Source organism: Panthera pardus, unplaced genomic scaffold (genome assembly GCF_024362965.1).
Source record: "Panthera pardus isolate Hobbes unplaced genomic scaffold, ASM2436296v1 HiC_scaffold_17, whole genome shotgun sequence".
In the NCBI taxonomy this organism is placed as follows: Eukaryota; Metazoa; Chordata; class Mammalia; order Carnivora; family Felidae; genus Panthera; species Panthera pardus.
Window position 1 is genome coordinate 8,337,303 of NW_026526732.1, and position 27,848 is coordinate 8,365,150.

The following is a 27,848-nucleotide window of genomic DNA, read 5'->3' on the forward strand; positions in this document are numbered from 1 at the left end:
TTACAATAAAAATCTTTATTTAGGTTTGGTCAGTACAGGTAAGATATACTGGAGTCACAGAGCAATATGCATTAACAGGATACAACAGTTCATAAAAACTGAGTAACTATGCACACAAATTTCTTAAACATTCAGTCACCTAAAGAGAAAATGCACAGATGTAAGGTGGAAAAAACTGTATCTAACACTGAAACTACTCTAGGACTCCATCAGCAAGTCCAGCTTTTAGTGAAAAACTACTGTACTGGGCAAACTTGGCAGTCATAAACCCACATCTACTCTAACAAGTCTGAATGGTGCATAAGTATAATAACAGCATGAGGAAGAATGCCCGTACACAGCACAGGTTCTAGGATAGACACAGATTTATACAGACATCATTGTGTTATACTTTAGGGAAAGATTTCCATTTACAACTTCACATTAACTCATATAAAAATAACTTGACCCTACACAAAATGTCCTTTTAGCAACATTCAAGGTAATTAACTGTTACAATTTCCAAAGTGGCAGAGGTATTGAAGCAAAGGGGGGGGGGGGAGGGGCGGGGAGGAAAAGAAAAAAAAAACCACACCCACAAAAAAAAGGCAAATTGTGACAAAAGTATGCGTTAATTTTCCGGACAGTATCCTCTCCCAAATTAAATGACACTGTATAAAAATTTGTTGGAAAAAATATTACAAAACTGAACCCTGTACATTTACACTTGAGTCCAAGCCATTCTGAACGTGGCGGGAACCCGTAGTTCGGTTACCTTTCCCACTCACTGTTTTCTCCTCTTGAGGGTCAGGATTGGAGTCTGTGTCATTTGAGTGGTGTGTGAGAGAGTTTTCACTGCCCGTGGGAGAGTCTACACTTTCATACCCCGCACTGAGTTGATTTACGTAACTACCACCTCCTCTGCCAGTTCTCTCCTCTGAGCTGTTGGAGGCCTTATTCCCATTCCCTGGAGAAGAAGGAAAGTCATCTTCGGCTGTGTCCCCCTCCCTGTGAAATCCAGACCCAGACGTCCTCTGCCGGGAGGAACTGCCATTACTTGGTCCGTTGGCCAGCCGGCTGCAGTCTTTACCTGTGGCCTCCGCCTGTCCTCCAGGCTCGGAAGGTGTAGTCCTGCTGGTACTTGGGGCTGGAGCCTGAGACTGCTGTTGTTGGTACTGAGCCAACTGCTGACGCGTCTCTTTCAGCTGTTGCTGAAGAACTAGAATGGTGCTCTGCATACCCTCGACTTCTTCGTCAAGTTGAATGATGAAGTCATTCAGTTCTGTGCAAAGGAGAGTCAAACCTACTTTAATATCTCTGAAAACAGATTTTAAAATATTGCTTAGCGCCTGCCACAAAGCTAGACAGTCAATAAATGTTTAAGTGAACAAATACAAGTCTAAAAGTCACAAACTATTTCAAGCTTTTGCTTAGAATTTAAAAATAGTCATTCAAGAATGAGTTTGTTTGGGGTGGAAGTAGGGGTGGGGGAGACTTACTTAAAATATCTATAAAGCAACCAAGTTCCAACTGACCCAAGCCATCTAGCCATATACAACTCATTATAGCCCACAAAATCCACTCCACATGGGTTTACCTCTGGGCCCACATGGCCACTCCCCTTACTCCTTATTCTCCTAATCAGTGTCTGTCTCAGCTCCACAGCAGGTTCAGCCCTAGGAAACAGTGGGTCCTCTACTCTAACACTCCAAAGAGGCCTATGCTATAACAAAGGACTGTCCCACATCCAAAAAAAATTAGAGAAAATAACTCTTGAAAACTGATAAAATACACATGTCCATTAAATCCTAAAAAGCCTTGGGAGAGGAAAAAGTCCTTCACTACTATACTGAAATCTATTTTCTATGTTTACGAACAGTAAGAGCTAACAACTATCACTATGAAAAGATACTTTAAAAGATACTACACTGACTACTGATCTTCACAATTAACTGTCAAATATACTAATTCTCAATTTAGTTTTCATTGGTGAGATATTTTAGGTACTATTCATCCTTCCTCAAAGAGAAGAGAAACAGAACAGATGCAGCTACACTTGCCAAAAAAAAAAAAAAGTGTGGGGGAGGCGGGCGGAGACAGAGACTGAATTAAGTTTACCTTTAGCAAATTTAAGTATTACATTACATGTTTAGCAGCACCTGGGTGACTCGCTTAAGTGTCTGGCTCTTGATTTCGGCTCAGGTCATGATCTCATCGTCAGTAGACTGAGTCCCACATCAGGCTCAAGTTGGGCGTGGAGACTACTTAAGATTCTTATTCATTCTCTCTCTCCTCTCTGCCCCTCCAGAGCTCATGCTCATTCTTTCTCTTTCCAAAAAAAGTCACATCTTATTCACTAAACAGGACCTTAACAGGTACAATCAATTCTTTATATTTAGACCACTGGAAATAGCCAAATACCTCCAAGATTTACACTTACAGAGAAATTGGTTAAATGGAGATAACCCCCTCTTAAAAACACTGAATTTAAATTTGTCTACATACACCCTTATGTTTCACCAAATTCCACCCCTCCAAAACCAAAAACTTCTCGAAATTTGCACAATGAACAATTAGGAGGAGGGGGACCGCTAAAATTAAAATGGCTTTGCTACTCAACTAGAAATTTTTAAGTTTATTTAGAGAACAAGTGAGCGGGGGAGGAGCAGAGAGAACTCTAAGCAGTCTCCTTCCTGTCAGCAAGGAGCCCAATGTGGGGCCTGAACTCACAAACCTGGAGATCATGACCTGAGCTGAAACCAAGAGTCGGATGCTTCACCCACAGAGCCAACCAGGTGCCCCAGCTAGAAATGTTTCATTTGTAATTTTATAGAACTACTGGCAGAGATTAGCACATACAGAATCTAATCTATAATATTCATGCCTGGCAAGTTTTTTAAAGCCAGTGCAAATTTAACCAAACTTTTCAAAAATCCCCTTACCATCCTGACTGCTTTTAAGCTCCTCACTATATTTCTTCTGTAAAGCCAACTCTGCTTCAAGTTGTGCAATACGTCCCTGGGACAGCTGCCTTCCAAGTTCTTGATTCTCCTGGATAAGCATTCGACACTTCGCCATTAACTTTTTGCCTGTTTGGCTGCAAAGGAAAGAGCCATCCATCACAAAATGAAGACAAGTTTCTACAACCTTGTTTACTTGCAATTATTACAGCAATAGATGTAACACGTACAGAATGTAACTGTCACAGCAGATGCCTCCCTATAATTACCATCTTCTCTTCTGGAACACGTCCATCTTCTGCATTTCAGTATTTTGCCAATACAGCAGCAAAAATAAACCCTAAACAAAAAGTACCCAAATGGCCACATCTTCTATTACACTAATAATTAATTCTGGTATCTATTTTCATCCCAATTTATCATTTGTAATAGAAACAAACCAGTTAATTAACACACATCTCAGATATATCAGTATTAAAAAAACACTAAGGTACTTAGCTTGGAACAGTAAAGTTCTTGAAAAGGTAAAGGCAGTATCATAAGCAGAGTATATTTATTCTTGCTAAAACAGCATTTGATGAGGATGCCTCTTAATAAGCTGTTCTCACAAGAAGGTTTACTGCAGTAAGTGAGGCATATTCAGTAACTGTTTTTAAGGAGCCGTTTAAAAACCCGTTAAGACTATTTCCATTCACTAATCTTCATTTAACTTCTTTATTATATACTTCTGAGCTATCTTCGACTATAAACATAAATTTAAAAAAATTTAATATTGATATGTGGTTAAGATTTTATTCATGTTTAATAGGTTATCTTTAGAACAGAAAACTAAGATTGGGATTACTTATCACACATAACACTGATGTAAATATCTGCCAAAGTAGGGATACCAAACTTTCCACAAATTAGTTACCAAGGCCCAGTGCAACACTCCATAAAGACTACACACACATACACAGCAACTGCAAAAATGCAATCAAATGCCTTAATAACAGTCTTTAATAAAACTTTACAGCTTTTCTTTAGCCTCAATAATAGAAATGATGACTTCTAAAGGCATCTGATTTAAATACATAATTGTGATATTACCTGACACTTGAATAAGGACAGTCTGATATATTTTTTTTTTTTTTAACTAAGTAGGCTCTACACCTACACCCAAGTAGGCTTGAACTCACGACCCCATGATCAAGAGTCGCATGCTCCACAGGGATGGTCTGGTATTCTTGTGATGGCGTTAAGTTCAGAAAGACTTAATGGGTTAAAAAAAATGTTTTGCTGACATTTCCTGTCCTTTCCTTCCTTTAGTGGGGCTTTCACTTGCCTGATACATTACTTCACAATGCATCATATCCTGTTACATAAGCCTTCAGACTTTTTAAATGAGAGCATTTTGTGGAGTGCCTGGGTGGCTCAATTGGTTAGGCGGCCGACTTGCGGTTTCAGCTCAGGTCATGCCCTCACGGTTCGGAACTTTGAGCCCCTCGTCGGGCTCTGTGCTGTTAGCACAGGTGCCCACTTCAGATCCTCTGTCCCCTCCCCTCTCTGCACCCTCCTCGTTCTCTCTCCAAAATATTTAAAAAGTAAGTTAAATGAGAGCATTTTGTAAGTGATTCTCATTCCTTGACTCAGCGTTCTAGTGTTTTTATCCATTGTATATACTCTACCCTAATTCAGGGGTAATTTAAGCAAAAGTTCATAAATTAACTTTCTCTGTGGTACAGTGAAACCTGGGTTACTGCTGCTTGGAGCAGCCTCAGGTGAAAGCACTTGCTAAGGGTTTTATTCTCTCTATGGTAACTCTATTAGCTGGTGTTCTTGCTCGTTGCTACTGTAGCTCCAGACTCCCCCTCATCGCCCATCAGTACCCTCCGACTTTGGCTTCCACTGAACAAGAGTTTAGAAATCCAGTGAGGAGTTAAAAGACGGGGCACCACTGTCAGGCAGCGCGCTCCTCCCACGCCCTGCCCGCACTCCCAAGTTTGTTTTCTTACAAAGTCTATAGCTTCAGTGTTTTCCAACTAACCTGAAAATCCTATGTGAATTTAATAAAGATTAGAAAAAAAAGACTACTGGTAAAACCAATACATTAACTTGTGACCTGACTTAACCTCGTATAAAGTACCACAAATTCTAATAGAAAAAATGCTTCCTTTATGGTCATACCTTTTAATAAATGCCTGTTCTAAGATAATCCTATCACTTCTGAAATTAGTGATTACTGAAACAAGTCTTAAAACACTTTACCATTTTACCATGTCATGTGAGATTTATATTGTGTTCATTACATCCTCCAAAATGGTAAGAGTTCAATTACCAATAACTGTCTTTGGAATAATTTTCTTTAATTACACCCCCCACCCTGCCCCATAACCCATTCCTAAAAATCAAATAATCCCAAAGAAAATATGAAAGGAAACAGTCTTGAGAGAAAGATTTATAAAAAAGAACAGACACTATACATTGCTTTATGATCACAAGGAAGGGGGCCAGGGTATCTGAGACATGTACACACAATTGCCTAAATGATTAAACGCAAAACAGAACTGTCAAAATAACTGAAATATACCTCTCTTAAATACTCTAAAATATATGCACTGTTACATGTATGAAGTATTTCAACTAAAGAAGATAATTTAGAGAATCTTTCTCTTTCAAAATTAAAACAGAATAGGAAAATGGGGGGGGGGGGGGACCCATAACCCATTCTATTTGAATTACTCCAGACACAGCACTGATTAATAAGCACTGTTTCAAGTTAATGATGTATTTATAGTACCATTTATACCCTATTCTTTACAGAACAAAAATTCACTTACAGGTGATTAAAATAAATTATGATTTATTAATACAATGGAAATATTATGTACCCATTAAAAATGAAGTAATCTAATAAAAGAATGAAAAAACCATGCAAGGGATAAACTGTGTCTGTGTGTTAGGGGGAGGGGGACACCAAGCTGCAATCGTGTATGTACGTTCACATTTGTTTAAAATCAATGTATATAAAATGACTGTATGTGCACAGAAACGATCTTGATGATACCCAAGAAATTTAACAGTGGTTACTGTTCCTGGAGAACACAATGGGGAATGGCAAGGTCACATCCAGAAGGGACTCTCATTTTTTGTCTCCACCTTTCTTCATGCTGTTCCAATTTTATACATGAGCATGTATTATCTTATTAAAAAAATATTTTTAACCCCACAGAGAAAAACCCCCACAGACCTCACAATGACTCTTACCTAAGCAGTAAAGAAGGATGCTAGCTAATAAAATTTGAGTACACGTTAGTAATACATTTTATGAATTATTTCTTGACCTACTAAAAGTACGTAGGCCATTTCTACTGTGATCTTAAATGGCATAAAATATATACAAATGCCTTAATGCGGCACATTTTTGTTTACTTACCCTCCAACCCCACAAATAGTGAGAATTTTAGAAGCGGATTTTCTTGCCGTAAAATCACACAAACCACTTCTTCAACCCACCCTCTGCCCCACAATCAGTTCCCTAAAGCACAAACATATAAGATACTTACAATTGATTTGAATGGTTAAGAGAGAACTTAAGTCACCCTTGTTAAAACTGCACTTAAGCGTTGGGACAATCTGGAACATTTATCTTCCACTCATCTTAGACTCCATTATCACCAAGTGAAAATTCTCATTGGTGACTTAGAGAATGATCTGACGAAAAAAATTCACCTCCAGGATTGGATGGAAGCATGAAGAAATAATGCCTCATTTATCTAAATGATCAAATGAATTTGCTAGAAATGATCACTATACCTTTTTTTCAATTCACAAAATGTCTCACTTAGGCCAGCCCACAGTTCCAATACATTATTTCCCCCAATCTTCTGGCAGGCACCCTGTGAAGCTGTCCCACATTAATTTCTACTGCAATACCCTGGGACAAGGTGTCAAAAAGTAGCAAGTGTCAAGTCTCCTTGTCTTTTATGATACCAGCTGGAAAAAAGTAGGTCTTTAAAAATGTGACACAGAGCCTTTTCCTTCACTTTGAAGAGCATGGCAACAATTTTTCCAAAATCAATCTGCTCTCCACAGCCCCCCAAAATCAAAATGTTAAAAGTACAACAAAATCATCAGTGTATTCCTTGAACTTAAAAAAAAAAAAAAGAAAGAAAAAAGAAAAAAAAAACCAACTACTTCAAGGCACATTTAATTTAATATCAAGAGTGCAATACAAAAGGCCCCAAATACAATGAAGGAAACACATTCCCCCATTAACACCAACGACAATACTCTTTCAACATGTGCCTGTTGAATGGAATGGGGATTTAATTTCACTACTGAAAAAAATAACGCGGTGAGTCTCATCACAGCCAATATCCTTATACAATCTAGTAGTGAAATGAATGTTCATAATGCTTCAAACAGTTTCAACCTGAAGTTTGATACCACACCTTTATGTTTGTACAGTCCTCAATAAGATTATCTACAGCATTAGCAAGAATTCAAAGAACAAACCATTGATTAAACCCACATTGATTTAAGGCTCAATCAAGTAATATAGAGCCCCAAACTAAACGGTTATGAACTACTTGTACTGACATCTATTATTTGATTCTCTCACGACTATTAAGTTGGTTCCTTAGCAAATGAAGCTCTTTAAAGGCAAAATTCACCTCATTTGAGTTTTGACCCAGAAGTTCAACAACAATCACGAAGTCCACAGTCTTATTGGCAAAACTGATATACAGTGTCTCTAAGTCACTATGCTCAAGGTTAAGAGCGATGCATATTCCATTTTTACATTTTACTGGAATTTTACATGTTCAATTCATGATTTTAAATCTCTAGGTTTTCATTCCTCCAAACTGTCTGAAGACACAGTGTGCCACAGACTTAAGACTTCTGTTTCTCCCTCTATTTTCTTCAAACAGAAACATTTCTCAAGTGTCTACATGTTCTAGAAGGGGAATTTTTCGGAGGTGGCCACTTCTTCGGAATAGTCCGACGCCATCAGGCCTCTGAAGCAAGGGGAGGGGGAAGAGAAAAAAGCTGAAACACAAGGTTCATCTGGTAAGTTTTACATTAACCATTACAAGCTGGATAGTGTAAGAATGTGGCTTTTTTTGGCTCAAAAAGTCTGAGTCTTGGTGTGGAAACGAGTACTTGGCTGTCCCACCACAGCTTTCTCGCAGTGGGACTGTCAGGGAAGTCTTGACTGGGGAGTATGATTTGTTTACCTATCAGGCGTAAACTTCCAGGCACTCAGTTCATTTTGGGCTTGTTCCAGTTTGTCTTTAGTCTGTTCCAGTTCACCTTTCATTTTTAGGAAAAACAAGTTGATCGCTGGGTCTACCATTGTTGATCTCAGTTGGGCAACGCTAGGCTGCTGGACTTGCTTGAGGTACTGGATTTGAGTCTGTACAAAGTAAAAGAAACAATTACTACCAAATCAAAGAAAATATACACGAGAAGGTGGCGTAAAACCCCTTTTGTTCACAGAATTTACCAATTTATTAAATCCTTCCTCCTTTAATCTTAACATCCTCTAAAAAAAGTGTAAATTGTAAACAACTATTTAAGGTTACCCATGTAGGAATTAAGGCTACAATTGCATTTCCATATTTGGAACCTTTAAAGAGGCTGTATCTTACTTCGCAACCAAAGGATACAAAAAATCAGTTATATTTACTAAAAATATTGACACCCCTAGAAAATTGCCAAGTTTAAAATATTATCTAAGAGTACAGTAGTTTATTTGTATCTATGGAAATTATTCTATGTATAGGTCTCCTAAAAATATACCAAGTACAAGATTATAACTTAAAATACACATTTGTATTTCCAAATTTAAAAATACACCGTGCTTATATTTATGAGGTGGTATTACAGCTTTATAAATAGCTCAAGTGAAAATGAAGTATATATTCATTTTTTTCCTTCTGAGTATATATGAATCACAGAATAATATAGGTGGAAGGTGACTGACCAAATCCAAACTGCTCATTTTTGAAATTAAATAAGGCAAATGTCTACAGATACACAGTTCAGTGCCAGAATGGAGACTAGAATCTAGTTCTCAAGCCTCCTGACTCCCAGTCTGGGGCTTTTTCCACCACACCAGAACCCTTCTACTTACATATGAAACCTTCAATTTCGACTTCAGTTGTACTATTACTAGCACACTAACATTACATTTCTAAAATATGAAATACAGTTTATTAGCATTAAATGCATCACTTTCTTCACACCCAAAGTAGTTTTGGTTCAAGATCCTGCTGCACACTAACACTTAAAATAGGATTAAAGTAAACAATTTATAAGCTGCTAATTTCTACCAAAATTTAGCATAAAGTACAAATATGCTATGTGGATTGGAAATATATTTACTATTTCACTGAGCAAACAGAGGTAATTTTTTATTTAGCATAAGGAGATTTCTTAAAGTTACTCATTAAAAAAAAATTTTTTTTTTGAATGTTTATTTTTGAGAGAGAGGGAGAGAGAGAAAGACACAGCACGAGCAGGGGAGGGGCAGAGAGGGAGACACAGAATCTGAAGCAGGCTCCAGGCTGTCAGCACAGAGCCCGACACGGGGCTCAAACTCACGAGCCATAAGATCACGACCTGAGCCGAAGTTGGACGCCCAACCGACTGAGCCACCCAGGCGCCCCAAAAGCTACTCATTTTTTAAAAAGCGTTTTATTTTTGAGAGAGAGAGAGCATGAGTGGGAGAGGGACGGGGGTGGGGGGGAAACACAGAGGATCCAAAGTGGGCTCTGCGCTGCAGCAGCTCGAGCCCTATGCTGGGCTCGATCTCCCGAACTGCGAGATCATGACCTGAGCCAAAGTTGTATGCTCAACCAACCGAGCCACCAGGTGCTCCTTAAAGTCACTCATTTTAAACAAAAAAGTGCAGCTGCTTATTTAACATAAGACCAGTTGTTAAGATAACTGAACAGGAACAAAGCATGTCATACAGCACATATCACCCACTGTTATCCCCAAGAAAACATGCCTCTCCGAGATGGACATAGTTACTATTTAGGTTTACAAAGTGAACTGCCCTCATCTGCCATAGATAATCTTGTCCTTTCCTAATGGTTTTGTTCCTACCACCCTTTCTGCAAAATCTTACTCTGTAACTAACTGAAAATGAGCTGGTTCAGCTGACATGTGAAGGGGAAAACTATTAAAAAAACGTATGACTGGAAATGGTTAGATTCTAGTTGAAATAACCTTAAAAACCTAGGATGAAAAGACAAAAGGGTAAATGAGCATCACCAAAGGCTCTGATCAGGCATGATGTTACCAAAACTGTCTGTGCCATAGCATAGCTGGAGAATAGAAGTGAGTCAACAGTATATACTGTCTAGGCAAGCAGTAACAAGTATGTGACCTAGGTGTTGTATGAAAGGAGCACTCACTTGACAAGGATGGAAGAGGCCCTCGGGCATGACAACACATATGGTTAAGGCACTGCCACCTATTTCGTGTCATCTAACCATCGTTAAAAAAAGGTACATGAACTAGGATGTCAAGAGTAGGACTCAAGAAAGAATTCAAGACACACTGGTGCTAGGAGATATTAGCACTGGCACCCTCCAGTCACACTCTACCAGCAGTTTGTATCTTGCAGATAAGATTCTTCCATTGCATGTATAAGCATCTGGCACAGTGCCATGCAAACTGACCCAAAACTAGGTAGAATCTAGAATCCTTAGTATCAAAAAAAGGAGAAAAGAATTTAAGAGTTTTGAGATTGGGGTGTTTCCTATAAAGAAAGAAAATTAGCGGCGTCTGGGTGGCTGGCTCAGTCAGTTGAGCGCCTGACTTTGGCTCAGGTCATGATCTCACGGTTCGTGGGTTCGAGCCCCACGTTGGGCTCTGTGCTGACAGCTCAGAGCCTGTAGCCTGCTTTGGATTCTATGCCTCCCTCTCCCACTCTCTCTGCTCCTCCCCCCTGACTTGGCTCTGCTCTCTCTCTCTCAAAAATAAACAAGCTTTGGGGCGACTGGGTGGCTCAGTCAGTTAAGCGGCCGACTTCAGCTCAGGTCATGATCTCGCAGTCCGTGAGTTCGAGCCCCGCGTCGGGCTCTGTGCTGACAGCTCAGAGCCTGGAACCTGTTTCAGATTCTGTGTCTCCCTCTCTCTGACCCTCCCCCATTCATGCTCTGTCTCTCTCGGTCTCAAAAATAAATAAATGTTAAAAAAAAAAATTAAAAAAAAAATAAACAAGCATTAAAAAAAAAAAAAAAGAAAAGAAAATTATATTCAAACTATTGGTGAGACTTCTTGAAACCAAGTGTCCAGGTAAAAAATACAGTCAAGAGATAAAAATATAGAAAGTGAAGGTGTGTGATTACTGAGAAAACAAACTTTACAGGAAGTAAAAGGACTGTGACTGAACCCTGAAAAACATTTTATTAGTGAGAAAACAACTAGGAATAGGACTGTGTCCCATTTATGATCAGAGTCTCCAGTGACCAGAATATTATCTTTTGCATTAGATTTAATAAACAATGTATCAGACCAATGGAGATTACACAAAAGAATTCAAGAAAATTTCAGATTTTCAGGCTGCCTGTCTGGCAGTTGGAAGAACATGCAACTTGATCTCAGGGTCATGAGTTTGAGCCCCACATCGGGTGTAAAGATAGATTACTTTAAATACATAAAATTTTAAGAAATTTCAGATTTTTAAAATTAGTAACAACATGGATAGAGCTACCTCTATTTTACATAACATATATACAAACACTAAATAAAAAGGAATAACTGGGACTACAGAAGACAGCGTAAAATCGAACCTAAATCCAACCAGATCTAAATGATCAAACATGTCAATGGATTTCAGATCTGTGTACAAATGAAAGCTATTAACAATTAAAAGCAGACATGGCAGAGGTTGCTAATACCAGGAAGAAGTTTTTTTATGCACAGAGAGATAAAGAGAGCAGAGGAGAAACAGCTTGCTTAGAAAGGAGCAAATGCTCCTTATACTCTCAGATACCAACCTACTAAAAAACATCTGAATCAATATACTGATTATTGTATCATGGAAAATAACTGAAAACCTTGAACTTCCTGGCCATTGAAAAAAACTTCAAATCCGACAATAGGGTGATCGCCCAAGATTTTACAATTTGCATATTTATAGCATGAAGCTGATCTATCTCAACAAAATGTGCGTTTATACTTACGAGCAAGTATATAAAATTTGCTAACTATGAATACACGTCATAATGCAGACTAAAACCCAATTTCGCCAAAAGACTTAAACCACTTGAAATACTCACAGTACACTCTTGCATCTCTTGCTCCTTGGTAGCCAGTCGCATTACTAGGATGTTTTCCCTGCGGGCAGACTCTTGCTGTTGTTGCTTTAGTTTTTCTTCAGACTCTCTTAACCCAGTTACGTCATTAGCTGATGATTAGAAGAAAAAAAAATCCCCAAACATTAGGACATATAATTTCAAGATCAACCTGACATACCCAAATAAAGTTCCGACTGCCTCTGTCAAGAATAAAAAAAACAAAGGCAAAAAAATTCATCTAGTCTTTAGTTTCTATCCTAATGTGTTCTTGATCACGAGTGCTCTTTCAGGAGGCAGTGGTGTTAGAGTGGCCCACAGCCACCTCATCCTACATGGGATTACGTTATTCTTGTCCAATCCATCTCCCAGAACATGGGAAGCTTCATTATTTGCATCCGTCTATACTGTAACACACTGACAAAGTCCTGACTATATTGTTTTTAACCTATTCAATGTAAATATGCCAAAAACGGCACGATTATTACTTTAAGCTCTCATAATGCTAATGTGTGTGGATTATAATATAGTCATATAGTAACTGAAATTTCAGGTTATTAAGCTTTCTGGACTTGAAAAACTATATTGTCCCCCTCCGCCCTTTTCAATTTTTGAGAGAGCGAGCGAGCGAAAGCGCGCGCGCAGCGCGCACACACACACACACACACACACACACACACACACACACACAAGCCGGGCAGGGACAGAGAGGGAAACAGAGAATCCCAAGCAGGCTGTGTTGGGACACTCAACCGAATAAGCCACCCAGGTGTCCCTATATTATATTGACCCTTTTTAAAAAAGTTTATTTACTGTGTGTGTGTGTGTGTGTGTGTTGTGTGTGGGGGGGGGGGGTACTGAGAGTGCATGTAGGAACAGAGAAGGAGCAGAGAGAGGGAGAATCCCAAGTGGGCTCCATGCTCACAGCACAGATCTCACAAACCATGAGATCACGACCTGAGCTGAAATCAAAAGTTGGACGCTTAACTGATAGAGGCCCCCAGGTGCCCCTGTATCGTTTTTTATGTTCACAAATAGTATGTTATTCTTAACTCAGTGACAAGTGACAAAAACTAAAATGGCTTGAAACTAATAAACTTTGTTGGCATTATTTTTCAGCAGGTTTTGAAAAATCTGTAAATATATCCTATTGTTACACTTGAAGCTCTTACAAGTTTGTTGTGTGTGCTTCTATGTACTTCCTTTCTAAGACTAATAACTCATGTTTCACTTCCAATTCTTCTGTGGAAGCAATGAGGGACACATCAAGGAAAGTTCAAGTAGTTGTTGAGTTTCCCCATCTGTGCTCTCAGACACTTGTATGTAATTCTACTAAAACAGTCTCGCTATCATACGATTATTAGATGTCGGTCTTTCCCAAGAACTACACACGAAGGGAATTAAAGAAAAGAGACCACGGCTCATTCACCTATTTTGCAGCAGCAATACAGTGAATGCTTGGACAGAATTCTGGAACGAAATGCTTGAATAAAAATTACAATTGCTGGGGCGCCTGGGTGGCTCAGTCAGCTAAGTGTCCAACTTTGGCTCAGGTCATGATCTCAATGCTCCTGAGTTCAAGCCCCACACTGGGCTCTAGGTTGAGAGCTCTGACAGCTCAGAGCCCAAAGCCTGCTTCAGATTCTGTGTCTCCCTCTCTCTCTGCTCCTCCCTGACTCGTGCTGTCTCTCTCACAAAAATAAACATTAAACAAAAATTACAGTTGCTTAGTAAAACCAATTATCCTGCAACAAAAATTTTCCTTAACAAAAATCTAAAAGGAGATATTCATGTAATCTTCAGGAAACTTAAAAACTTACAATTAAGATCTGTGTATTTGCCCTCCAAAGCTTGGACGTATGCTTCATATTGTTTCCATCTAGCACAAAAATAAATTCACATATTAGTTGTTACATTGATATTGCTTTTACTAAATTTATAAAATTATAAACTTATAAATTTAAGTAATGCCAAGAATTTCAATACATGATTTTTAACCAGTAATAAAGTTAGTCACTTCATTATTCCTTCTCAACTTATAGGAACTAGGCAAAAGGAAACACAGGACAAAGTGTTCTCTGCTGAGAATATACTAAGTGTGCTCCTCCAGGTCAGTTCATGGGCCTTACAGGACGCTGTCACTGATGCTCAGCACATGCCTGGATTAAGGAAGCGGAGTAAACAACTCGCTACTTTCAGATATGCTGTCCACTTCAAACAAATGGCACCTAAGAAATGTGCCCACTTATAAGGGACTCAAGGTTATCTCAGCTCTTTTCTGAAAATATCACGTGACTCCATTTATTTTTGCCCGTAAAAAAGGGGGGAGAGAATACACTCTCTCTCAGAACTATTCTTTAAAGCGTATCTAATTGGCAGAAACAATCTGCATAAATGCCATACGCTATGAGAGTATGAGGGAACCTTTCTTCCTTGCTATATTCCTCTACCTTCAAAATACAAGCTATGTTAGCTTGGCTATTATTGCTGATAAACAAGGTCCCCAGACTTATGCTTACGCAACAAAAAGTAACCTGCCCCAAATGTCTACTATTCTGCTCTTCTGAAGAGCTATGTTTTCAAGCTGCTCTTCAGTTACAGCTATTCAAAATTTAGTTGACCTCTGACCCATGTGGGGTGGAGTTTAGGGAGGAGAAATCCTGCATGCTCAAAAATCCACGTATAACTCTGGACTTTCCAAAAAGCTTAACTACTAATAGCCTACTGTTGACAAGAAACCTTACACTAGTAACATACACACTTGAATAACATGTATTTTGTGTATGTATTATATACTATATTCTTATAATAAAGCCAGAAAATTTTCCTAGAAAAAGGAAATATTAAGAAAACAAAATACATTTCAAGTATTGTACTGTATAAAATCTGCACGTAAATGGACCCACACAGTTCAAACCTGTGTTGTTCAAGGGTCAACTGTACCCTTGATTTTAGAAAATCTTTCTACAAAACCTCAAAAACTTCTGAAAGCTTTGCTACGAGATATTAACATTACAACACAATGAACAAAAAAAATTCCAGGATACCAAGCAAATTCACCTTTTACTGTTCAGACTACTGTTCAGTCAAAGGCATGCTTATTTTTACGGGCCCTACAACCTAGGACACAAACAGGAGTTTCACTCAATGTTTGGAGATGAATAAACATCTTTTGTGGAAGCCACATTAACAACTATTTTAGAGGAACAGAAAAATATAAAAGCTCAGCCAAAAACATCCTTATCAAGATGACAGAAAAAACACAGAACAGTTAAATAAGCAGAACTTGATTTAAAATCACCAGGAGAATTAATGAGGACAAAAACTCACTTAAAAGTCATATGTGAGAATTCCCTGAAGAAAGAGAAGTTAAACTGACCTCAAGAATATAAACTGCACATGACTTAAAACCTTAAAGGTAACTTAATATAAAAAATTGCTACCATGAGTTTAGTTTTATTAAGATCATAGCACTGATTTCTCCCCCTACAGATGAATCAAGAAAAAGACTGCACACACCAACCAAATATACAGAGACAGTATCAACATGTGAATGGCAGTATTATCATAAACAAGGGACTACCTCAGCAGGAGGATAAGAGTGTTTTAGAATACTATGGATTTAAATTTCATGTGCAGGAAAATAAATGTATGCAATGGAAAAACTGTCCTCTGCACGAAGAAGATAAAGAGCTTGTCTACAATAGAGTAGCTGAAGGAGGTGGGAAATTATCAGATTCTAGTTAACAATGGAACATGTCATCTGTGCCTGCCCATCTTATAAAACACCTTTCTTCTCTCCCCTACTTCCAGCCAATTAAATTTACTTATTCAAGTAAAAATCACTTGGAAAGTTCTAGAGAAAAAAGTTCAATGACCTTGACAAAGGTGCCCTGAAAAATCTTTGTTCTAAAAACTATCATGTAAAAAACTTACCACACAAAGTAATAAAATGCAAAAAGAACACATTTAAGTTACACAACACAAAACCAGTGTTGATCATATTTTACATTAAAAAAAAAAAACCCTTAATGCTGTTCTTGACAATCTGGTTTCCAAAGACATTTACAGAATAACCATAGAAATTCAGAGCTTAAAGTAACCTTTAAAAATAATTTAATTCAACTCCTTTAACCTGCAGATGAGAAAATGGATATAGTTAAATGAGCTGACCAAAGTCAGTTCTGAGAAAGAGTAACTTTGCCTATCAGCAAATGATATATGTCTTCCATAACTAGACTTGTCATCCTTCAGAACTACAACTTTTTCACATGTTGAACAGAAAAGGAAAAAATAACATCAAAACAAGTCTATATACTTGTTAAACTAAAAGCCTTCTGAAAGCAGGGTTATTCCCCATAGCCAAGTTATACACATGGAGTACAAATGCTTTCAGTTAAAATTCTGAGTTATCTTCCCTCAAGAAAACCTCAAGTTACCTATTAGTCTAGAAGCTACCCAAGCTAGTACTTTAGTTCTATGAAGTGTTATACTTCCTTCAATGTTTACACAATGAACAGACCATATTATGCTCGACAGTACATTAAGTGATTTGAGGATGCATTAACGTTAAAAAGAAAAGTCTAACTTGAAGATAATTACAGGATAGAATCACAGTATGTTCTATAGAAAGTGCTTTATATTTTTGGTTAAAAAAATTTTTTTTACCTTAGAATTAACTCATCTCGTGCCATAACTTTGAAGTCTGTTTCACTCAGTCGAACCTATACAAAGAGATTTAAAACATGAACTGACTGCTCTTCCTAAAACTTTTTTTTCCAAAGTTTATTTTTATTTTCGAGAGAGAGAGAGAGAGAGAGAGAGAGCGAGCGCACACACACATGCCTGAGAAGGGGAAGGGTAGAAAGAGGAAGAGAAGGAATCCCAAGCAGGCTCCATGCTGTGAGCGCAGAGCCCAACACGGGGCTCCATCTCAGGAACGATGAGATCAGGACCTGAGTCAACATCAAGAGCTGGACGCTTAACCAACTTAGCCACCCAGAAACCCAATTCCTAAAACTTTTAAATACTGAATACTACTAGTTCTTATATTCTTCACATTTTTTTATTTAAACAGGATCGTAACATTTTAATCCCTCATTTCTGTTATTAGGATTACCCTTATTACTAAAATCACACAGCACCCTTCCTAAAAGGAGCTCTGTACTGAGATGAAACATTTCCAGAGCCTGAGACTTAAATGGCTCAATATATATTATGTTTTTTTAAATCTTATTTTATTGAAAAGAAGTTTTTCAAAAGTGAACTACTTATCTTTAATATAAGCATCATTCTTAAGGAAATGCAAATTACAACTCCAATGAGCTATCACTACACATTGATTAGAACGGCTTTAAAGAACAGTAGTAACACCAAATACTGGGTGTCATACATTGCTGGTGAGAAATAAATTTATTTTCATACAGAAATTTGTATATGAATGTTGACAACTTTATTTGTAATAGCCCCCAAACTTCCTTCAACAGGTCAAATTACAATATATCCAAACCCTTGGAATACTGTATTTACCATTAAGAAAGAAACAGTCTATGGATCAACTTGGGACAAACCTCCAGAAAATTTTACTGAGTGGGAAAAAAAACATACATACTGCATAATTTCTTTGGTGTAACTTTTGTGAAACAGCAGAATTACTAAAATAGAGAACCGATTAGTGGTTGCCAGGGGTTTGGGATGGAGAGGGAAAGGATGGATGGGGCTATGGAGGAGTAGCAAAATGGAGGCTTATTAGTAATGGTTCGGTTGACTATTTTGGTTGTGGTGATGGTTACACTTAATTACCCATGAAAAAACTGCACAGAGCTACACACACACACACACACACACACACACACACACACACACAGAACACACACATAAGCTCTGTGGATTGTGCCAATGCCAAGTTCCTGGTTTTCATATTGTTATACAAGATTCTGATAGTTATGCAAAATTAACCCTGAAGGAGGCTGGGTGAAGAGCACCCAGAACCTTCCTGTACATTTCTTTGCAACTTCCTATGAATCAGTAATTGTTTCAAAATAAAAAGTTAAAAAAAAAAAATGAGCACAATATTCCAACTAGCTGAAACTGCTTTGTAAATTGAGAAACATTGTGTGTTTTCTCTATACCAAATGAAGACTATACAGGTGAGACACCTCTCCTACTTTAGTATGAAATTAATGCTTTATTAGTTTCCTTTTTAAGAAACTTGCTTCAAATTGCAACACTAACCAATGTAATAGTACTATCATCAAAAGGAAAAGGGAAAATCACTGTACCAAAATACATTAAAAGTCTAACAAAAAGCACACAATTCTGATTATTAAAACACATTACAATTCTTTATTTCATGAATAATTTAACTTCAAAACTAAAGACGAATTCCCATAATACCACCTTAAGTGTTCACTTAAATTCTCACTGCTTAATTTGTACATACCCTGCTTTCCCACTTGAATTATAAATTACTTTTACGAACAATGTTATTTTGTAATTCTGTGACTGACTAAATTGAATTAAGTTAGGGATATAGGACAAGGAGAAAATAAGACTAGAAAACAAACTTCAGAGGAAAGGCAGGATCTAAGAACTAGCTGTAACCTTTTCTTGAAAAACACAGAAGTGGTTTTACCACACAACCAAAGGGATTTAAAAAGTAGGAAAAAAAAATAAGCAACTTATAAGAACTTGTGAAGGAATCTTTTTTGACACTTATAGTCATGTAGATGGAATTACTTGTAAAATAAAGATTAAGAGTAGACCATGGAGATAAAAGTTTTTTAAAAACTCAAAATATTCTAAAAATACATTCCCTATAAGTTTATGTCTAACACATTATACACCCACAATGCTATTAGTGTTATAAGGCAAAAGAATGAACAATAAGCAAATAAGGACAGTCCCTTTAATTCTATTAAACACCCCCCCCCCCCCACCACCAAACACAAAGTGCTTAAAAAACTGCTGAAAAAACACACCTTTTTGGGAAGAGGTTCCTCGTTGGTCATCTTGAATCCTAGGAAAAAGAGGCAGAGAGCAGAGGTTCGATTGATTTTCTCCCAGTTAAGGTAGGAACAAAATATACTGGCTTTTCTAAACCAATTAGGGAAGTTAGTTAATCACTAGGTTATTTATTTAAAAACCTTTTATTTCATAGTTTTTTTTTTAAATGCTTATTTATTTTTGAGAGACAGAAAGAGAGAGAGACAGCACGTGCCTGAGCAGGGGAGGGGTGGAGAGAGAGGGAGACACAGAATCTGAAGCAGGCTCCAGGCTCTCAGCTGTCAGCACAGAACCTGACACGGGACTTGAACTCACAAACCATGAGTTAACCGGCGCCCCTAAAAACCTTTTATTTTTTAAGTTTTAGATTTACAAAAAAGTTACAAAGATATCACAGGGCTCCAGTATACTCCACACCCATCTTCTCCTTTGTTAACATCTTTTGTTACTACTGTCTTCAGGTTTTTTTTTTAAGAATTCCTTTGTTAAAAAAACTGATCATTCCTTTTGATGTTCCCATAAAGGATTGACCAGAAATGTAACTCTCAATGCATTCTTACAACTGTCCTATGAGAAAGAGAAACCTTACGGAAGCGATAGCTTTGTACTAAACTCAGATACTGACCTCAGGCAGTATCCCAGACATCTTCCACAAGAATAGGAAGGGTAGTACCAGTTGCTAAATCTTTCCTTTTACAGCATTAGGTTGCTATAGTAAAGTAGAATCTGTCATCATCGTGATAATTCACCACTGTACAATGAATATTTATATACATTATATACTACACCTTAATAAAAATATTCCCAAACTACTTAATTTTATGCCACAGAATTTATGTCAAGTTAGCTTTTTATAAACGTATACAAAATTTACTGAACCCAGTTGCAAAAGACAGGTTATATAGAAGAACTACTCTCAGTAACTTTATTATGTTTATTGAAAACACTTTCTGATACCTCCTATTGTTCAAATAAGGACACAAGCAAATTTAAATTCATCCCTAAGTTTTATTTCCAACAGCACTGTCATGAATCTTCCCCTTATATTTTAAACTTCCTTTATATTTATTTTACTTACCCACACTTATTACAAATCCCAAACTATTAAGCATTCAGCCAAAGGGAAATAAGTTGCAATGATGTAACGCACAGCATGGTACTATAATTAGCAATACTGTACTGCATGTTTGAAAGTTGCTAATAGAATAAATCTTGAAAGTCTTCACAAGGAAAAAAACCTTTCTAACTGTGGTAACAGATGGTTAACTAGGCTTACTATAGTGAGCATTTCACAATATATACCAATATCAAACCATTATATTGTACATCTGAAGCTAAAGATACGTCAATTATACCTCAATAAAAAAATTAACCAAAGAATTTATAACTTAAAACTGAATTATTTATTTGAGAGCATGGGCACCCACACACACACGGTACTCAAACTCAGTGAGATGTTGACCTGAGCCAAAATCAAGAGCAGGATGTTTAACTGACTGAGCCACCCAGGTGCCCCTAAAACTGAATTTTTAAAAGCTACTTGATTTCTTACTATTTGAGAGTCCTCAAAAGGAGATAATCTTCCAATATCACTTTTTATGTTACATACAATCCCAACTGTGTAAATCAGACATTCTAATCATATGCTGCCATTAAAACCTCATTTTCAGACTAGATAGAGAAATCAGTGTTAATCAGTACATTTTAGAAAAAAAAAAAAACGTAAGTTGATATTATATATTGCTGGCTTAATTCTTCCTTCTTTAATAATTTTATCATTGGGGGCAGAAGGCAAAAATCTGAGGTTATCTGTTTCTGAACTAAGAAGCTGACCAAGTCGCTGACCAAAACCTATGAAGACATGACCATTATTTCTACGATATAAAATCTGTATATTTTTCTTCTTTGACTATCCTAACGTGATACCAGTGATTCCAATCATCTGGGAAACAAACCTTCACCATGTTTGTCCTCAGAGGTCTACTTGTATGTTCAAAGTGTACTCACTCTACTAGACTGCAACCTACTGGAACCCAGAAATCAAGCCTGGCATTTCCTTAGAATTTCCCATTTGAGCTAAATATAACAGGTAAATGTCAATAAACTAAATAACTTTTAGGGGCGCTTGGGTGGCTTGGTCGGTTAAGCGTCCGACTTCGGCTCAGGTCATGATCTCACGGTCCGTGAGTTCGAGCCCCGCGTCGGGCTCTGTGCTGACAGCTCAGAGCCTGGAGCCTGTTTCAGATTCTGTGTCTCCCTCTCTCTCTGCTCCTCCCCTGTTCATGCTCTGTCTCTCTCTGTCTCAAAAATAAATAAACGTTAAAAAAATTAAAAAAAAAAAACAACAAAAAAACAAAACTAAGTAACTTTTAAAAACCGATGAAGGGCACCTGGGTGGGTCAGTTGGTTAGGTGTCTGACTCTTGCTTCCGGCTCAGGTATGATCTCAAGGTTCTTGAGTTCAAGCCCCTTGTTGGGTTCCAAGCTGACAGAGCAGATTCCAATTGGGATTCACTCTCTCTCTCAAAATAAATAAACATTTAAAAAAACCTACGAGACAATTCTGGCCCTCTGAACTTCTAGCCATTTTTAACTAGTATACATGTGCCTCTGCAAGTCACTACTCCTTCTAAAGGCACCCAACTCACTCAAAATAGTGCACTGATCCCTTACTATCCCCTCACATCAGGCTTTATGTTTCTTCATAGTTCTTATCATTAAGCTGATATTTTGCATACTTATCTGTTTCTCCCAATTATAAAATAAGATCCATTAGAATTGTTTTATTCACTGCTGATGGCACAGTACACTGGAGACACTCAAACATGCTGAATGGAAGTATGAACAAATGAATTTGCTTCAATTACCAATGAAATCATAAAAGTGAACTAAATAAGCCAATCTAATTCCCGCCCCCCCCCCCCAAAAAAAACCAAGATGACCTACAGTAAAATCTTGAGAATAAATACGGAACCTAATGTAACAGATACTGTGATAACACTGCTATGAGTGACAGTTTCAAAACTGCTAGATTTATCACTGTGGATAGGTAATCCACAGTATTGCTAAATGGGCACCACAGCCACTCAGAATTTTAGTTGTAAAACTTAAGGATTATGGCTGTTATTAAACATAAATTCCAGTTTATAAACTAGTAAATGCTTCTGTAACATGACATTTTCCCCCAGATTGGTTCATTCTTTTAATACGTATTCAGATTATTCCATTAAAATAAAATTAATTAAACACTTAATTAGCAATGAATAAGCTAAACTGTTTTTAAAGGGCATTTAAAGGACTGGGAAACACATGAAATTCTAATAACCCTGCTTTTATCTAAGAGAGTGACAAACTTTGAAAATAAAAAAAAAAAACAAACCAGAACTTCTGAGCCCATTTTGCCCAACCCAAAAAGGATTACCACCACCCAAGGCTCAAAACTATTCAGCTACTTCTAAAGATAAACACTAATCTTTAGCATGGTGACCGGCACAAAATAAGCAATTATTAGTTTCCTTCTCCCCATCAAAAAAATAAAAACTTTCAGTCGCTACTTCTTGAAGAAACTGAAAGGAGAATTCACAGGTTGAGGATAACTATCAAGACATGCTCCCGTCTTTGTTTCTAAGCCCCACTGTAGAATGCTTGATCTCCAATTTTTAGAATTCTAAACAGCAAGCTGTTAAAATTTTTAACATTAGTTTATGTTCTCTTTCTTTCTAAAAAGTTTGATGGTGGGCAAATTTTCATTACACACAGCTTAACGAATATCTGTATGCTCTTTATAAAACTAAATATGTAAACTTGTGACATACATCAGAAATAAATGTTTTTGTATAAAGGTTTGCATTTTATGTCGATTCTCAGAGTCACAGGTCATTCCACACGTTATAGGATATGTATGTGGCTTGGGAATTCAAAGCATAAGCATTTTTAAAGAAATCCCTCCCTGATTTATAGCTGTTGAAATGTCACTCTTTCCTTGAGAATCCATAATATGCCACAAGAGTCAAAAGCAAAAAAAAAAAAAAAAAAAAAGGGGGGGGGGGGAAGGCAAATTAGAACATATTTAAATTTAAAAGCATCAATATTTAACTATTTAGTCAAAATAGAACTTGGTTCTCAAATTTGTCTTTCATATTACATGAATGTACTAAGAAAATTATTATTGCCTAAGGCAACTTTTAAATTTCAACTGACAAGCACAACAGCCATCTAAAATCAATTCTAGATTCATAAAGACAATGTTTACTCCAGGTTCTTAGAACCATCTACTTTTGTATCAGAAAAATGAATGACTGAAATATCTAGATTTAAATTCAGAATCTTGGGGGGGTGGGGAGGGCGGAAATGAATATAATATTAAGTGCTATGAGTCACATGCTTAATAATCAAAACTTTCCAAAATCAAAGTTAGTCCCCATCTTCTAGATGATGAAAATGATTGGGTCATCTGGTGATTAGCTCTGGTCAAAACAGCTATTAATAAATTGGGGGTTAGGGCCCCAAATGCCACACCTCTCAAAAGTTGGTAACTGATTAAGATGGATTATTCTCCCACTCTCCCATCGTCAATAATTATTAAGCTTAACTAATCTAAGAATATAAAAAAAGCAAAATAGGGGGCGCCTCAGTCCGTTGAGCATCAGATCAGGTCATGATCTTACAGTTCGTGAGTTCAAGCCCCGCATCTGCTCTGTGCTGACACCTTAGAGCCTGGGGCCTGCTTCGAGTTCTGTGTCTCCCTCTCTCTCTGCCCCTCCCCCGCTCATGCTCTGTCTCTCTCTCCTTCAAAAATAAATAAAAACATTAAAAAAAATTTTTTTTTAATTATGTAAAGGTTTCAGTTATTCCTATGGATTAATTCAGGGATAACCTCTTAAATTCAGATCTCAGAACCACCATGTACTCTAAATGCCTTAACAATGAGAAACATTTAATGATGGAGAGCTCAGTTTTGGTTGGCTAGGTGCCTAGCATCCCAGATCCCAGTACTTCCCTGGCTCTTAGCATTATGACCCGAAGTTATGCAACTCTGTTCTCTCTTAGGCGAACACCAGCCAACACAATTTAAGAAAGCATGTACCTCACTGAACCTAATCATAACTAAACTCAAGAAACTAATAATCTGACAGCATACAACACTGGGTCTGTGGTAGGTAAAAAGGATACTAATTAGGAACTGGAAAACCACCTTTTCCTGATTCTTATCAGTCATGGATCTTGAGCAAGTCACTTAACTCTGGGCTGCAGTCTCCAAATCAGCAAAAAAAGGATACCAATTTTGCCTGCCTCACATAGTGTTGGAAATCTCAACATCCAAGTGCCATAAAAATGCTACACAAATGATTTTTTAAACAAAATATCAACATTAAAAGTTTAATATGCATGAAAAACAATTAAACCAAAACGCAACAACTACATTGTCAAGACCGGAGAATATTTATAGCTCGGAGTTCTAATCTGATGGACCAGGTTAATATCCAATGGAATATACTATTATGGGAATACTGAAAAGTTTTTCTGATAATCTGAGTTTCAGAAAACAGGTAAAAAAAATAAACATAATTTAAAAAACAAGCATAAAACCAAACATTATCTGGATATTGTTTTGCTAATTAGTGGCAAAATCTTCTTTCAAGAGCGAGGTAACATACAGTTATATGAAAGTGCTAAGACCATATCAGGCAAAGGTTATTTTCTAGGAGATTCTATACTATATACATACAAGCACATACGTACATACAAGAACACAAAGGACTGTGAAAGCTGTAACGTACTGTACAAATTATTACAGCTCTCGTCCACATCGTAGAGCGACCACGGATTTTCTGTATCGCATATACCAACTCATTTTAACACAAAAAATATTTTGAGCAAGTAGGACTCAAAATTGAATCAGGAAAACTAGACACTACTAAGTTCTATAAATTACATAAGCTAAGTAACACATCAACAGTGCCGGGGACACATTTTTATTATTACTTTCGTCCTTTGGGACTTAGAAATTTAGGGAGGTTGCTTAAGGTCCGCCAGTGAGAAATGACAATCCTGATTACCTGGCTATAGCTACCTGTTTAAGACAAGGTAAGCTCTGAAAGAACTCCCGAAAGGCACGCACCCGAACCCTCCAAATTTAACTTCATCCTTTATCACATGCCACCTGGTGGACTGCAATTTCTTTCGCCGACTAGCCTCATCGGATGCTACTGAACGACAGGAGTAAACAGCAGCCTTGGAAAGACCCAAGGTGAGACCCCGAAATTTCACGAAAACCTCTAATTCAATAAAGGATTTTTTCTTTACTCAGAATGCATGCAATCATTCAAAAATGGAAGTCTACAGGAGGACGCAGCTGCAGCAATAACCTACTGCGCGACGTGAAATTTGGTGCACGGCTTTCCTTCCCTTCACGAACTCGTTAGTGCCGCCAACCCTCGGGATCCCGCGGAGAGGTGGGAGGGGGCGACACCGAGGCGGGGACACGACGCACACCGAGGGGGCGGCCTCCCGGTATCGCCGGCCCGCGGGAGCGCCTGCCTCGCCCCCGGGACGGAGGCCGAAGGCAAAATGGCCTCGGGGCGGCGGAAGTGTCCCCGCAGGCGAGAAGAAAGCGCAGCTAACGGGAGGCCGGCGGGCCCGGGAGCCCCGAGTCGCCCTCCGGGCTCTGCCCACCCCTTACCCGGGTCGGCCGCGCCTCAGCCCTCGGGACCCGGAGGTCCTCGCGGCCGCTCCCGCCGGCGGCCCGCACCTACCTCTCCAGACGGAGGCCGCGCCGGCGCCGCCCAGTCACATAGGCCAAGGCCGCGCTGCCCGCTCACCGCCCAGGCGGCCAGACCGCGCTACCGCCGGCCCCCGCGCTCCTCCTCCCGCCGCAGCCCCGGCGCTCCCCTTTATTTGCGGGTCTCGCTGCCACAAAATGGCGCTGAGGGAGGACGCGAGGCCCCGACGCCCCACCCCCTTCCCGCTCCTCCCGCCGCCCCGCCCCGCCCCGCCCCGCGCCGCCCACCGCCCGGCCCTCAAGCGCCGCAGCCGTAGCCCGCCCTCATCGCCGCCCGGTCCTGTCAGCGTCCGGCTCACTCACCGAGTCGCCTCCCGGACGCGGCCGCAACCCCCGGCCCGTCCCCAGGCCCCGCCACGGGGAGGAAAGACGAAGGGACGGCACCCGCCCAGGCGCTACGGGGGGGGGGGCGGTGCTGCGCCTCGGTGGCACGCCCCACAGCCTCCGGAACGCGGCAAATCCAGCAGGGGCCGGGGGAGAAGAGGGCCGCAGGGAGGGGTGGGAGGCGAGGTCGGAGGTCAGCCGCGGGGCATCACGGGAAGGGCGGCGGGGGTCGCGATTGGCGGCGCGGGGCGAACGCGCTGGCCGGCCACCTGCGGCTGCAGCGCCGCCTCTGGCGGAGGAATCTGGGCCAGGCGGCGCGTGATTGGTTGCTGTATGGTGTAGCGTCCATCGGTGATGCTTCCGCGCGCTGGCGGGCCAGGTGCTACCTCGGGAACGAGGCCGTGGGTGGGTCGGTTTAGGCTTGACTAAGCCGTGATGTTGGAGGCCTCAGAAACCAGCGTTCTGTCTTCTGTCGTGAAGCGCAGCCTCCTGGCCTCTTGGTCCGTCTCCACCTTGACATCTCGTGGCGAAACCGAGGAGCTATTGTCTAGGAGAAGGGGGTTGTGCCTGTGTCAGCAGCTCTAGGGGCACCTTGCAAACTCAGAAACTAAGGGAAGGCGAACCCTGTGAGTTTCTAACGAACCAGATAAGTTTTGTAATTTGAACACACTCCCTTACGCAAGACTTTGTCACCCGGACCATTGCATAAGAACGACAGTGTTACCTGCTAAACGTGAAACAATCTCTTACACGTCCTACAAGGGGTCAGAAATTCTTTTGATTGATCTGCCTCTTATCCGGCTTTACCAGAACTGTTTATCCCTAAAGGAGGTGTCCTGAAATGAGGGGATTTATAAGGATAAGATTAAAGTGTACTCCAGATGGTCAAAGGGATCATGGCATATTCCCAGATCAGTATAGAGAAAATATTTGCAACTCACAGGAAATCTTAAAGACTGAAAAAGACCACAGTCCGAAGAGAATTTATGGGCAAGAACTTGAACAGACAATTCACAGCAAAGAATATCGGTGGTCCTTAAACATAAAAGGCTGTTTGTCCTCACAATGGAAACGCACGTTGAAATCACAAGGCTCTGGAGAAACAGTGGTCATAAATTTTTTGGTGGCAATGGGAAAATCATTGAAGCCCTATGGAGTACCAAAATTATACTGCATCCATTCTTACATCTTGCAATTCTGCTTCTAACCCTAACCTTATTCTGAGAATACACCTCCACAAATAGAAACAACATGTAGGCAAGGTGATTCGTTGCAGCATCATTTGTCATAACAAGAGTTTGGAAATAACCCAGATGTCCATTAATGGGGAACTGTTTGGACAAGATACAACCATACAGTGGAATACAATGCAGCCATAAAAAAAAAAAGAATGAGTTGCTTTGGAATGAGCTTGTTTGGAAATTTGGAAGGGTATCCAAGAAACAAAAACGGTTACCTACAGAGGTTTTGAATTAAAAAAAAAAAAAACTTTTTTAATGTTTATTTA

The 27,848-nt window shown here is 39.1% G+C and overlaps 1 protein-coding gene and 1 pseudogene across 3 annotated transcripts; one reads left to right on the plus strand and one right to left on the minus strand.

Annotated features, from left to right (window-relative positions):
- WTAP (WT1 associated protein) lies at positions 1-26,884 on the minus strand. 3 transcript variants are annotated; one of them, XM_053904306.1, is made up of 8 exons: positions 26,321-26,884; positions 19,213-19,250; positions 16,901-16,956; positions 14,053-14,111; positions 12,218-12,345; positions 8,159-8,337; positions 2,922-3,076; positions 1-1,261 (listed from the first exon to the last, which is right to left on the minus strand). In XM_053904306.1, the coding sequence occupies exons 2-8, from the start codon at positions 19,240-19,242 to the stop codon at positions 678-680; spliced, it is 1,191 nt and encodes a 396-aa protein (XP_053760281.1). In that variant the 5' UTR covers positions 19,243-19,250; positions 26,321-26,884; the 3' UTR covers positions 1-677. The 3 variants fall into 3 exon arrangements, with proteins under 3 accessions (XP_053760281.1, XP_019268247.1, XP_019268248.1); XM_019412702.2 differs by lacking the exon at positions 26,321-26,884 and adding an exon at positions 25,992-26,179; XM_019412703.1 differs by lacking the exons at positions 1-1,261; positions 2,922-3,076; positions 26,321-26,884 and adding exons at positions 7,113-7,939; positions 25,992-26,178.
- On the plus strand, positions 10,322-10,434 carry LOC128777923 (U6atac minor spliceosomal RNA; annotated as a pseudogene).
- Positions 26,885-27,848: the final 964 nt, after the last annotated feature.